This window comes from Ochotona curzoniae, unplaced genomic scaffold, assembly GCF_017591425.1.
Source record: "Ochotona curzoniae isolate NIBS_2020 unplaced genomic scaffold, NIBS_Ocur_1.0 scaffold_4701, whole genome shotgun sequence".
NCBI lineage: Eukaryota > Metazoa > Chordata > Mammalia > Lagomorpha > Ochotonidae > Ochotona > Ochotona curzoniae.
In genome coordinates this window covers 19,988,602-20,003,876 of record NW_024467122.1, presented here as the reverse complement: position 1 = coordinate 20,003,876, position 15,275 = coordinate 19,988,602, and the positions used below count along the sequence as shown (strand labels likewise).

Here is a 15,275-nt window from a genome sequence, read left to right as displayed (position 1 = left end):
CGAAACTCCAGAAATCTGTAGCAGGCTAACTTTCAAGCTGATAATTGCATATGGCCTGCCAATGGCCCTTGGCAGAGAAAAGGTTCCCCAGGCCTGTTCCAGACATCATTCAGCTGTTAGCACAACCACTTTTACATGTGAGGTGACCATGACCTCAAAGGTTGTGACATACAAAGTCTCCCCCAGTATACAGGCAGAAGCAGCATTTCCGAGCTGCCAGCACAAGGCCCTGTCTGTCCCATTAGACTGACTTTCCACATTACAGTCCAGGACAGCATCTGTCCAACTTAAATCTTATGGGCCAGTGTGTAACACAGCACATTACACCGCCTTGCAGCATTGGTATCCCACAGGGAAGTACCAGTTCTGCCGTCAATCTAGCCCCCTGCTAGTGCAGCTGGGAAGGAAGTGAAAGATGCCCCATGTACTTGGACCACTGTCACCCATGGGGGACACCAGGATGGAGTTCCAGGCATAAGGCTTTGGCATAGCCCAGACCTGGCTACTGGGTCCCTTCAGGGAGTGAACCAATGGATGGGAGATCTCGCTCTCCTCTCTCTGCTCCCCTTTCTCTGTAGTTTTGCTTTTGAATATATGCATGCATGCACACAACTGCTTAGAAACTCCTAGGTACAGGAGAATACTAGTTCCCGACAGCCCTGGTTACCAAGGTGGTATCTCATAACCTTTTTACTTTTCCAGTCTCTTTCTCTATTTGAATCTTTTCCTTCCAAGGCTACTGCTTCCAAAAGGAAAAACAGCAAAAGCACAGACCTCACCTTTTATGGTAAAAACTTACATTTCAAGCAGCAGACTAGTATGAATGACCCAGGTACCCTCATCCTTAATGATCAGGTGCAAATTTTTCCTACTATTCTTGCTGCCTCTCTAGGCCAGGCCACACGGACTCAGGCCTCCTCAGCCACTTCAAGGTTAACATCTTTCCAGGGAAGCCACCTGAGTGACACAGGTAAGGCCTCCCACTCCACTGCCATTCCTTAAACCTTCAGTGCAGCTCTGTCTCTCTTTGGGTCCCAAAGAGCTCACTGACAAAATGGCTGAGCTCCCATCCTAAAATGCCTAGGATTTCAGGGAGAAGGGACTGCAGGTGGCCTCTGAAATCCACCACATTCAAGTCCTGCCTTCTGCCTCTTCCCCGCTAGCCCCATTAGTGGAAGCGAAGAGAAGGGACCATGTCTCTGAATGGGTGAAAGAACGCTTGAGTGCCAAGGAGCATATAAGCCCCCACGGACAGCTGGAGGGACCAGGGACAATCCAATCAAGTAGAGACACAAGGAACCAGGCAGGGAATGTGGGAGGAAGAGCTGACTCATGGCTTTTAGGAGATGAAACATTTAGCATGCAGAATCCACCTTAGATATCATCCTAACAGGACAAACATCACGGAAGCCACAAACATGGCATGCGGCACTGCCCGTGTTGGTTATCTGCTGCTGCACTGCACTAACTCAAGGCAGCGCTGAGGCAGACTCTCTTTTGCAATCTACACAAAGGAGAAAACTCAGAGTTCCTCCTGGGTGACATCCTAGAATGTTGACCAAACAGCCATCCAGGCTGTACAGCAGGGACGTGCATGTATCATCCAGACCCGGCTACCATCATGTCCAACCTATCACTCTGCTTCCTAGCTCCCAGCACCACACAACTCTAAGGGGCATCTTTCACACTGGTGATTACCACAAATCTGGGTGTCTATTAGGCCAACTTTCTGGCAGGAGACAGCACAAGTTTTAACAAAATGGTAACCAACCAAAGAACCAGTTAGACTTGTAGAAGGGCTATCCATTTCAACACCACATAAAAAGTCTATTATCAGGACAGGGATTTCTGTACAGGCAAGGGTGCTTCAAGGGGTGTGCGAAGAGTGGAATTAAAAGATATTTATTAAAAAATGCTTATTTTTTGCAAAATATCTTGGAATCCATGTATGAATGTAAAGAGTTCATGAGAAATCACATTATGAAAAAGCTATGCAAGCGTTTCAATATGCTTTGTGCCAAAGTGAACTTATTGTTTAATTCTATTTTCTCCAATTGTTTCTGGAGTTACTGTTCTACGACCTGTTTACTTGAAACAAAAGGCATGGCAGTGGTGAGGCTCCCATAGCTCTGTTCGAAGTCCCTGAATCTCACGTCATTGTTAGAGATGATGGACAAACTTAGAAAAATACAAATACTAACATAACGGGTGATCCCACAGGGAACAGAAGTCCATGTTCTGGCAATGGGTCACCTCCAGAAATTCTACTGTTAGTTGGGAAAATCTCAAGCAGATAATATCCTGCCTCTAGGTCCTCTGGGGGCTTCCAGAGAGTTCTGGCAAGCCCAAGCATTGACAATAAACCTCCAAGAATTAGCTACCATTAGCAAAATGTGAAACACATAATCCAAAACCCAAACATTACTGAAAAGAAGATGCTCGTGCACGTGACGAGTCTGGAACATTCCGGAAGGTAGATGAAGCATTAAGCCACCAGTGAGGTTAAGACATGAGTTCCCATCTGCACTACATCTAAAGGTCACAGTGGATGACTGTAGTGAGAAAATGGTGATGATTCTCCTCAGTGTTAGATTGAGCTTTTTCTCCTTAAATTTTCTCCTTTACCATTTGGCTTATTAAGGAATAATTCACACAGAATACATTTCATTTTGGCACATACTTCTATGAGAACAACTCACACGATCATCTTACTACTATCATAACACAGATACAAAATTTCATCAAACAAAATTCCCCTGTCCATTTGTAGTTAAACTAGCCCTAGCCCAAAACAGGCACTGAGTTAATGAAGCCAGACTACACTATAATACACATTTCTGCTCTGTCTCAACTTCCCCTTAGATATCTGTCACGTTTCACTGATTCTAAGACACACACACACACAGATTTGAACACTGTGAAATTAGAATATTTTTTACCCTGATGGCATTTCACACTGGAACTGTCATCAACTTTTCTTTTTTAGAGATACACGGAGTAAAAAATGCATTTTCTAATTGGTGTTTTTTAAAAAGAGAAATGCAGCAGTTGGTCTTTTATTTGCCAAAATTTACTGAACTCTTGGAATTCTCAGCCCTCTTGGCGACCCTGGAGATACAAAACTGAACAATATAGTCCCCCAAGAACCACCACCTGAGAGGGGAGGCAAATATGCAATTACAATGTCGTGGGGGAATATTCACAGCAATGCGTTAGGCCAATCATCAGGACCAAATCAAATTCACTGCTGGTGAATTTCTCTTCCACCAGGGGAGATTTCCTCACCCCCTCTCCTGCAACATGCACAGGAAACGGGGATGAAGGCAGCCACCAGCTCCATGGTTCATGCTGACAAGAGCACCCAGGACGACCCAATATTTTTCCCGTAATGCACTGCTAACGTCAAGAAGTCCCATTTTAGAGTCTGACAGCTGCATGGCTTTTCCAATAATATTGAGGGAGAAGTCACTGAAAATAACTGCTCAGCCTGCAAAAGGCAGATGCCCCAAATCCTTGCCTCACATGCTGCCAGGGCCCCACATTTTTCCCTGATCGACCTTAGAGAATGCGGACAGGGGAGAAAGGGAGAAGCCCTTACCTGGTTCTTGAAAGTGCTCTTCATTCGATAAAGTTCTAGACAAGATCAGAATTAACGCCTCTTTAAACTGATCAAAGTGTACCTAAAGGAAAAAAAAAAGTCAAGATTAAGTTTCAAATCATTTCCATAGAGGCTGACATTGTGCAAGGCCAGCACCCCATTTGGGTGGTTACTGAAGTTTTGGATGCTCTACTTTCCCACCCAGCTCCCTGCTAAAGTGCCTGGGAAAGCAGCAGAAGGTGGTCCAAGTCCTTGGTTCCTTGCGCCTACGCAGGAGACCAGAAAGAAGCTTCTGGCTCCTAGCTTCTGCCTGGTCTAGCCTCAATCATTGCGACCATCTAGGGAGTGAACTAACAGATGAAGATCTTTCTCTCTTTCTCACTCTCCCACCTTTTCTCTCTCTTTCTGTAACTTTGCATTACAATCTGATAAATTAAAAAAAATAAATAAACCAATTGCCACAGCCGCAGGAATAGAAATCTATCTACAAAGTACCAGAAACCCTTTTGTTCCTGTCCTGGTGACCCCAGAGTAAGCTGACCTTGGAGTGAGTCCACCTTGGGTGCCTTTTGTGTCTCAAACACACACAAGGGAAAGTGGGCTGATCCTTTCTGACCCCCCACACCAAACGCTGACACTGACTTGACTCCAGCTGTCAGGAAAAAGCAATAGGGCAAAACCCTCCCAACGAGCGCCCAAGAAGAAGTGCTCTGAACCCTTCACTCCTGTTATTTTTTCTGAGTAACACCAGATGAGAAAGGTGTTAGGTTAGAGACTAACTAACGGACACTTCCCAAGCTAATTATATGCAGCCACTGTGCCTCACAAATCCTTTCTTCTCCCAGGAAAGTGCAGCAGGAATCAAGAATTCCTTAGGGAATGACTCACACAGTCTGGCCTGGGGCAGGTGTATGATGCTCATCTCCTGAGACCCTTATGACTTGATAAACAAGTAAAAACAAATAGCCCACACCAAGGATAGAAGGCTCTTAGAAAGCCCATTCCTGAATTCCTAAAAGAACAATGACCTTGAAGGCAATGAACCAGGATCTAAGTATTACAGAACTGAATTCTGCGTCCAAATGGGGATACCACCTCGGTTTCTATAAAAATTAACCAAAGAAGTTTTCTTTGTTTTCAGATTTATTTATTTATTTGAAAGGCAGAGTTACAGAGAGATCTTCTGTCTGTTCTGTTGGTTCATACCCCAAATGGCCACAATGGTCAGGGTTAGACTGGGCTGAAGCCAGGAGCCTAGAACTCCATCTTGGCCTCCCATGTAAGGCCAGGGACCCAAGCACTTGGGCCATCTTCTGCTGTTTACCCAGCTGCATCAGCAAGCAGCAGGGACTGAAATGGAGAAGCCAGGACTAGAACCAGTTCTCAGCGGATTCTGGCGTTGGTGCCACATGGTTGGCATGAAAACAGTTTCCTTGTGGCCATTTGTATGTACTCTTTTATGACTCAAATGTATCAGATTCTACACTGACAGAAGAGGGAGAGACTCCATTTCTTCCCACCATAATTCCAGTTGGACAAGGTGGCTTTGGTTCACACCATTTGCTGTTATGGGTTGCTCTGGATGTTGTCCACAACACAGCACCTAAGCTTAAATTTAACTGATGGATACAAAAACAGGTTAAGCTGCAACCTGTAACATGGCCTACAGTGTAATTACTCCACTTTCTTATACCATTAGCAGCAAGCAGTTTGAAAGCACAAGAAAATGGCCCAAGTACTTGGACCCCTGTTCCCATGTAGGAGACCAAGAAGCAGCTGCTGGATCCTAGCTCTAGCCTGGACCAGTGCTGGCTGTTGTGATCACTTAGGGAGTGAACCAGTGGTCGAAAAATCTTTCTCTCTGCCTCTAACTTTGCCTTCCAAATAAATCTTTAAAAAATAAAAATTTAGTGGCTGGCATGATGGCTCAACTGGCTAATCCTCTACCTGCAAGCACTGGCATCCCATGTGAGTGCTGGTTCATGTCCCAGCTGCTCCACTTCCCATCCAGCTCCCTGCTTATGACCTGGAAAAGCAGTGGAAGATGGTCCAGAGCCTTGGGACCCTGTTCCCACATGGGAGACCCAGAAGAAACTCCTTGCTTCAGATTGGCTCAGCTCTGGCTGTTGCAGCCATGGAGATCTCTCTCTGTCTCTGCTTCCCTCTGTAAATCTACCTTTCCAATAAAAACAAATAAATCTTAATAAAATTCTTTTTAGATTATATAGACATACTTTTCAAAGTCTTATTTTTATTTTTAAGGCATAGAACTTGATGACTGGATATATGTAAGTACTCAAAAATAATCACTGCATTCAAATTAATAAATACATCCATTACCTCACATAGTAACTTTTTAAAAATTACTTATTGGTTTTTTAGGTTGTGAAAGCACTTAGCCTATTTCAACTCATATTGTGTGGATTTTAAAAATCACATTAGGAGCTAACATCTATGACAGAAGCAGGGCACTTTTCAGGGTACAACCCCTGAAAGAGTTAAAATGTGACAGAAAGGTAAGCTGTGCTAATTAAGCTTCATAGTTGACAAGGGACTCTGCATCCCAGATCCATCCCTTGTGGGCAAAGCCATCCTCGCACCAGCCAATCAGCTCCATCCCCTGTGGGCAAAGCCATCCTCGCACCAGCCAATCAGCTCCATCCCCTGTGGGCAAAGCCTTCCTCTCACCAGCCAATCAGCTCCATCCCATGTGGGTAAAGCCTTCCTCTCACCAGCCAACCAACCAGCGGTCACTACACACCCACGCACACTCCCACCCACGGCCACTAGCCAGGCGTCTCCTCATTCCAGCTAACATCATCATTTCTTCCAGAGAAGGCAAGAGAAGGGGCAGAGGACACAGGAGGCTCCGGAGCAGGTGGATTCGGCATCTAATTCAGCTTGTATTGCTCACTTCCTATTGTGAACTGGCTACCTCACTAAGCCTCTTAATTCGTGCATCTGTGCAAGTGGGGAGATAAAGGAAAGATATGATTCATCCACAGATCTTTATCAAGCAGCTGTCACATGCCAGCACTGCCCTAGGCCCTGGCGACAAGGCAGCAACCAAGGAGGATAAAATCCCTGTCACCACAGAGCACAGACCCTCAGGAAATGTCATGGGGAGTCCGATGGGCACTGTGCCCAGAGCATGGCAGTGTTATGTTAATTATGACCCTACTGTGCTGACAGCAGTGTTAGGAAGATAACAAGTGCATCACATACATTACACAGAACATTGTGGGATGCAAGAGGGTACTCCAGAAATTTACGGAAAATGGAATTCAAAGGTGCCTCTGTTGATGCAAAACAAATGAGAAATCCATGCCTTGATGGAATCTTCAAAATGTTCACACAAATTATTACCCTCCCCAAAAAAGTCTATGAACATTTCAAAATGTTTTTGGCACCAAAACAAACCTACAGCATTTAGTTGTTTCCTACAAGCTGAAGTACTCTTGGATTAGACACCCAGCAAGCGATGGGTAACACTCCTGAAGGGATTAATGGGATCTGTAACTATCATCCCCACTTCCATAGAGAAAACAAGACATTCTGGAGCAAAGCAACTGGGCATAGAGTGACAGAAACAGTCAAGGAGGAGTTTGGGATCCCACAGCCCCCCACGCCCATCCCGAGGACCTGTGCAGCTGCCCAGAATCAGAGCAACAGATCGCAGCGCCGAGCTGCCCTCTCTCGTGGTGCTCCTTTAGGGACCTGGATGAAAACCTAGCTCTGTCCCCAGAATGCTGAGTCCTTTATTCGTGACTTCCCGGGTCTCCGATGAGTCTTCCCAAGGTCTAGGTTCTGACAGAGGTAGCTGTGAAGAGCCTTTGGCAATCTGGTCCCCACAGGGACAAGTGGCAATGACGGTCTCGTCTGGTCTACATACCTCAATCTCACACCCCTGAACAAGCAAGTAGCAAACACTTTTACAATCTGGGGCACTAGTGGCTGAAGTCCTCACTTTGAATGCACCAGGATCCCATATGGGCACCAGTTCTAATCCTGGCAGCTCTGCTTCCCATCTAACTCCCTGCGTGTGGCCTGAGAAAGCAGGCAAGGTCACCCCAAAGACTTGGGACATTGCACCTACGCGGGAGACCAGGAAGAGGCTCCTGGCTCATAACTTCATATCAGTTCAGTTCCGGCCATTACGGCCCTGTGGGGAGAGAATCATCAGATGGAGGATCTTCCTCTCTGTCTCTCCTCTCTGTATATTTGATGTTCCAATAAAAATAAATAAATCTTAAAAAAAAGACTTCTACAACCTGGAATTAATGTTAATCAACTTCCAAGGCTTTAGATGAGAGCTAAGAATCCCTCAAATACGGCAAAACAAAACAGAAGTTTTGAGACTACAAGCCCCAACTACACAGAGGCGATATATCTTACCAGTTTCCATTTTATAGTCTCCTGGACAATCCACACACAACTGCATCAAAAGACAAGACATGTTCAAAAGTTGAGGCAGTTGTCACAAGCCAGCCACTCTTCTCATAGCAAACGTTATGGGACCAATTCAGGAGTCTCTCTACTCTTTCTCCTGATTTATTACAAACTTCATTTTTATGCTATCGAAGCCACTGCAGATCAGAAGCAGAAATCAGACAATGACACCTCAAGATAAGCACAAAGAGCACCGACTGATATACTAAGATTGAGAAGACACCGTTCTCCTGCAACCAAAGCTAAAACAAAAGACCTTTCATATTTCAATAAGCTATTTCTTTTTAAAAGTATTTATTTTTGTTGGAAAGGCAGATTTAAAGAGAAGGAGACACAGAAAGGAAGATCTTCCATCTGCTGATTTATGCCCCAAATGGCTACAACAGCTGCAGCTGATCTGATCCAAAGCCAGGAGCTTCTTCTGAGTCTCCCACCAGGTTGGAGGGACCCAAGGACTTGGACCATCCTCAACTGCTTTCCCAGGCCGCAAGCAAGTAGAGCAGCCAGGACACAAACCAGCACACATATGGGATTCCAGTACTTGTAAGAAGAGAATTTTAGTAACTTGAGCGATTGCACTAGGCTCCAAAAATATGTTTTTAAAGATTTATTTATTTTGATTGATATACAGAGAGGAGAAGAGACAGAGAGGAAGATCCCCCATTGATGGTTCACTCTCCAAGGGGCCACAATGGCCAGAGCCAAGCCAATCTGAAGCCAGGAGCCTCTTCCGGGTCTCCCACATGGGTGCAGGGTCCCAAGTCTTTGGGCCATCCTCGACTGCTTTCGCAGAGCACAAGCAGGGAGCTGGAGGGAAAGCAGAGCTGCCAGAATTAGAGCTGGCATCCATATGGGATCCCAGCACGTTCAAGGCAAGGACTTTAACTGCTATGCCATCACGCTGGGCCCCCAAAAAACATTTCTTTAAAAGCTGACCTACACACTCAAAATTCAAGTAGGCTGGAGAAAACAAACCAAGAGAACACATTAAATCTCAAATTTCCAGTTTCCTTCACATGGGGGCCAGTAGACACAGGGGCTTAGATGATCAAAGCCACCAAGGCCACCTCTAGCAGGAAGAGGGCTGGCCAGCAGGGGCAGCAGAGTGCTAGTTTCCATCAGTGCTAATGAATACTGATGCATTGGAAAAGACCCCCTAGGACATACCCCAGACTGCCCTCCTCATCACAATCCTCTCCTACTGTGAACAGTTGAACATGCTCAGTAAGCACAATTTTTCAGCACCATTTTGTTTTCTCCAAGGGAGCTCTGCTATTATATCTTGGTACAACTTAGAAATCTTCCCAAACACACAATGCAATCAGACCTCACAAAGTAACAAGCAAACTTGGGCTGGGCGATGCTTCCTCATTTGAATAAGAATTGACTCCATCCATTGTACAAGCATCTCTGGATCTGGAGTGCCTCAAAGGACAGTTCCCAGCGATGGAAAAATGACATGACTGACTAAAAACACCCATGACATTTAAACTAAATGAACAGGAAGACAAGTGAAGTTGGATATTTTTTTGTCAGGTGTCACCATGGCTGAATAGAAATTCACCTCACTTGTCCTCTCGGTGCTTCATGTCAGCGCTTTTTTAGAAGCACTATTTGCCTGAGAGTTGAAGCAGCGCACAAGGAACAAATGCTCTTTGAAACCACAGAAAAATCTGCCACAGGAACTAGAACACAGAAGGCTACACCGCAACAATTCACTGCTCGCAAGCGTGGGGACTGGCAGTGTTCACAGAGCACAAAGGGAGAGAACTCTAGCCACTGTGCAACGGGCTTATTAACTAAAAATCAACAGGAATGTCATTAAATTTAGTAGGGTTGCAGTTATTCATACTTAGGGAAATTGATAAAAGAAAAAAACATGAAGTGTTAGGTAAGAGCGGAATAGAAACACAGGCTCATGCCAAGAAGGCCCAGTAAAATAATGTTGACGGTGTGGTGCCAAGACAAAGGACACAGGCTGAAAGTCAGTGTGAAAAATGCAGTAAGATGTTTTTCTTCTAATACGTCATTCAAGTAGCTTAGCATTCACATTTAATACAGATGATACACAGAAAAGTGTAGGCCACTTTATTTTAAAAATACATTATTTAAAAAGAGAGAAGTGTGTGCCCATCTGCTGGTTTATTCCCTAAATGCCAGCAACAACAACTAGGACTGAGCCAGGAACTCCATCTGTATCTTGCACAGGCATAGCAGGGACCCAACCCCATCAGCCATCACCTGCTGCCTCTCCACATTACAGCAGGTAGCTGAATCTGAAGTAGCTGGCACTCAAACCAGGCAACCCAATATGTGATAAGGGCATTCCAAGTGCAGGCTTAATTTATAATGCCACAATACCTGCCCAATCCAGGTCATTTTTAAAAGGTAGATTTTTAGGGGGTCAGTATTGTGGCCTATGGCTGCCAGGTCAAGTCCCACCTACACCATTTCCAATCCAGCTGCCTGCTAGTGCATCTGGGAAAGCAACAGAACAGAGCCCAAGTGTGTGAACCCTTACAACCTATGTGGGGGACCCAGCAGAAGCTCCTGGCTTTGGTCCAGCCCAGCCCTGGCTGTTGTAGCCCTCTGGAGAGTGAAGCATAGATGGAATATCTCTCCCTCTCCTTTCTCTGTAATCTTTTCAAAGTAAATGTAAAAAAAAAAAAAAAAGGTAAAAATTTTTTTAAAACCTAAAGCAACAATAAGAACTCCAGGACTGACCCAAGAAACCCCATCTACAAAAGGAAACAGATGCAAATCATTGCAATTCAAGACAGCTTCCAGCAAACCTTTCACTCTGACAAGCTTTTCTAGAAAATCATCATTGGGAAATCACTGCTTATTAGAAACCCATTCTGGGTGTGCAGGGCGTGGAGGAGAGGAGCTTAGAAGATGCAGTCCGGTAACTGTGTCCCAGTCTCTGCGATAAGCCTTTGACTCAGTCAGTCCTCATCAACAACTTGTAAGGAGGGTATTATTTTCCTAACGACAGAGATGAACTGTAGCTCAGAGTTTTTAAGGCAGCATGCCCTTATTGCTCAATCGTGGCAGGATCCAGGCCAGACTTCCAAGACTGGTAGGCTTGGACATGTCTCTCCAGGTCCTGAGTTTCTCCACCATTCACAGGAATCCTAAAACCAAAAGTCTGCGATGGACACTGAAAAAAAATGTAGGTTTCCTTTAGGCAGACAAGAAGCACAGACACACACACACACAATCTCGAAAACTCTAATGACCATTTCTGCTCACATCATCTCCGCTAGAGGAGACAGGTGCTACTGAAACAAAAGAGGTGGAAGAAAAGTGGCCATGTAGGCCAGGCTCCTACCTCCTACTCAAAGCACAGTATGTCCCCCTGCCCTTGTGTCTGAAGGACTCAAGGATTTCCAGGACACAAAAGCAATGCAAATTCCGCCATGAGTCTGATCACAAAGCCTAAATACAGAATAGAACAAGGCCCAGCATCCTCCCATGCAGAAGGCCTCTTTCCCATAAAAGGGGAATCACAGACCTACAGGCATCCAAATCAATGCCTGGTGAGCTCCTGGAAAGGAGGAGAATGCTGATGTGAACAGGGGCACAAGATCGCCATAAGAATAAACATAATAATAATAATAATAATAGAGCTAAGCATTGCAGGTTAAACCATGGTGGTTGAACAGCAAGATACCAGAAAGGGTCAGAGATGTAATAAAAAGGCTTCCAGCTCACCCTGCTATAGGCCCCAGTGGCCTCAGATCAATAATATGAAACGGGACCATGGCTACAGCGCTTGTTATAGACATTCTGATGACCACGCATAATTCTGCGCACAGAAAACAAGCCATGGAATCACAACCAGAATGTACCTATTTCCGCCTTATTTTCCCAATGATTACAATGCATACAGTAGGGGAAAAAAAAAACCTTGAAAATCCCTCAGAGTTGGCGATAAACAAATAAGCAAATCTACCAGAGGATCACCAACTAAGCATGAAATTTATAAAAGAACCACAGATAGTTTATAAGGAACCAGGGAAAAACTAGAAAAAATTTTATTTACATATGTATGCACTATATGTGTGCATATATATATTAAGTACATAGACATATGTGTGTGTATGTGTGTATATATATACCCACACACAGAGGAGGAAGTGGCAGAGGGAGGAAAGGAAGCAGGGGAGAGAGACATCTAACTACTGATGGACTCTCTAAGACACCTCAATGGCCAGGACTGGACTAGGCCAAAGTCAGGAGCCAGGAACTCCATCTTGGTCTCCCATGGGGTGGCAGGGCTCCAAACACTTGGACCATCTGCTGTTGTTTTCTGGGCACGTTAGCAGAAAGCTGGATCAGAAGTGGAAGAGCCAGGACTGAACTGGTCCTCATACGGGATGTGGGCACCAAGGGCAGTTAAGCCACTGCATCCTAAGAATGACCCCAAGTTCTTGAATGTCTTGAGGAACCCTGGAGCTTCATGCAACTGGTAATAAGTGGGTTCTTTTTTATTCTTAAATAACATTTCATTTATTTGAAAGACTGACAGAGAGAAAGGAGGGAAGAGAGAGTGAGAGAGACTGACAGATGCTCAAATGATGACAAAAGCGCGGATATAGCTATTTGGATAACTCAGTAAAAAAGACCAGTAAGGACCCCTTCAAATCGGAGATCTTCAGGCTTCAGACATTTTCAATACTTGCACAGGAACTACCATGCTCAAGGAAATATGGCTTCATTACAAAGTCAGACAGAGGAACTGAAATATACTTTGGAAGAAAATGGCCTGTCAGTAAAATGAATGAAAATGGCAAGTTACCTGCCTTAAGAGTCATTAAAAGAAATATTAGGCTGAAAGATAAATCAAGTTACTGAAGACAGATGGCCAAAGTAAAAAGTACAGAGACAATATTAATATTTTTTGATTGAGAAGAAAAAAATTTTCTATCCTCTCCTTTCTAAGAATGAATGATTGGTAAAACTCCCAAGCATTATTTTATTTAAAAATTATACTTCATTTATAAAATAAAATTAAATCTATAAACACTTAGAAAATTGATGGTAACAATACACCCAAAAGCCAATTTAATATAAGACAGGAATTTACAGTCAACATAAATATAAGTAAGCTGAACCTGCTAACCAAGGCTGGTGGGATGCCAGACATGTGGGCCACACACATACAAAGCTACTGAAAAAATTAACATATAAATCCATTCAGGTTGTTATATTGGCCCCTCTTCTACGTTTCTTATTAAACCAAGCAGCTCATTATTATACACAAATTTTTACATAAATACTTCGACAGAGAAGAAGGGGTACTGACATGCAAAATAATATATAATTCAACTTAGGATCCCTACCCAATTTATCATGCAGGGGTCAGCATTTGGATTACTCCTATGAATTGTATGGATTGTCTTTTTCTTATAATTTAAAATTATAGATCATCTAGGGTAAATTAACAACATATGGTCAGGTTTATGTGCTCTGCGAACAATGCCATTTCACAAAACAAGCTGATAAAAAGGTAGTGCATAGGGAGAATCAAGATGGCGGAATAGGGTAAGGACACGTTAAATCAGGAGAAACATTTATCAGGATGAAGCAGAGAGGACATATTTCAGGAAATAGGAAAGGACAGAACAACAGCAGAGGGGTACCTGGAGACTGACAGACACAGGAAAGCAGCGGGCACAGCAGTGTGGTGTTGCAGTGAATGATACTCCAGCATGACGATCTGAACTCCACCAGCAGCCAGAACTCCACCAGCAACCAGGTGGGAAGGGACTTTCACTGGGAGCTTGGGAGGTGAACCCAGACGGGGAACTGCCTGTCCTGCTGGTCCGTTTGATTTGACCAGGAGCAGAGACAGAGCAGCAGGTTCCAGGCGGGCAGTGCGAAAACAGCGAGGATTTCATAGCCCAGTCAGCCCCCTAGAGCTGAATTGGGCGCCATTTTGCCTAAGGAGGAAAGGGCAAAGGAAAGGACTGAGCATGCTCTGAAAGGGAGTGTGCTCATTTCTGACTTGGCGAACTGCAACAACGTGGCATTCTATGGGTTCCATCCGGGGCATGTCTGGGTAGCCCTCGGATCTGACGGCCAGCAGATCAAGAACTGTTGTGGTAGCACATCGGGTGCCATTTGTGCACTGTGGCAATAGCTTTGGGACTGCAGGGGACAACAGAGAACTGTGCATGTGCTGAGCTCGCGAGAACTTGCTGAGGTCTCACAGGAAAATAATACCGACTGTGACATTGTACCGGTCAAAATAGGTCCGTGTGGCACCCAGACGTCCAACAGGTTCCGACAGGATCAGCGCCACCAATAACCTAACTGGATAGGACACTTGGTGTCTCTCTAATCCTGGAACCCACTCCAAACGGAAGTGGGAGAAAGGTTACAGAGACAATGGTGCAGCCTCAGCACGGTATCACAGGTGGTGGAGAGTGGTGAGCCAAGAGCTGGGGCTGTGGAGACCACAGTGGATATCTGACATAGGAACCCAGATATGGAACTTGTTGGAGGTTGTGGCACAAGTGGCTGCAAGCAAAAAGAGTCGTGTGCCAACTGCAATAAGTAAATTCGCATTGTAGACCGGTGGGTGACACAACTTAGAAACCTCCCCCCAAGAAGAAGACTCTGCTAACCAGAAGTACAATGATCAAGAGCAAAAGAAGAGACAAAGGCACAATGAATATTACTGGGCACTCCCCTGCAAAGGAGCAAAACCCTATGCCAACCTCAGAGTTAACTGAGGAAGACATTGAGAAAATGGGGGACACAGAATCCATAAGACTCATTTTGAAGATTCTGGTCAAAAATGAGAAGTTAATGCAAGAGTTCAAAGAATTTAAGGAAGCAGTAAAGCAAATCAAGGCTGGTATATCAGAGATTAAGAACACAGTAGAGCAAATTACAAGTACAGTGGAGAGTCTCCAAAATAGAATGCAGCAAGCAGAAGAAAAAATCTCAGAATTGGCAGATATCTCCTGTCACCAGGGGGAAGCAAACAAAAAGCTGGAAGCAGAGCTGGATCAGGCCAAAAAAAGTATTCAAGAATTGAAAGACACTATTAAGAGGCCAAATATAAGAGTTATGGGAGTCCCAGAAGGTGCAGAAAGAGAAAATGAGTTTGCAAGTGTATTTAATGAAATAATCAAGGAAAATTTCCCTAATCTGGAGAAAGAATTGGGAAACAAGATCCAGGAGGGACACAGAACTCCTAACAGGCTTGATCAAAAGC

At 44.5% G+C, this 15,275-nt stretch overlaps 1 protein-coding gene across 1 annotated transcript in view; it reads right to left on the bottom strand.

The window, feature by feature from the left end:
- NIN (ninein) overlaps positions 1-15,275 on the bottom strand; it is a 96,200-nt gene that overhangs the window by 69,271 nt on the left and 11,654 nt on the right. Inside the window, exon 3 of the mRNA XM_040969517.1 lies at positions 3,599-3,680. Coding sequence (XP_040825451.1) covers positions 3,599-3,680 — 82 coding nt within the window. The remainder of the gene's footprint in view (positions 1-3,598; positions 3,681-15,275) is intronic.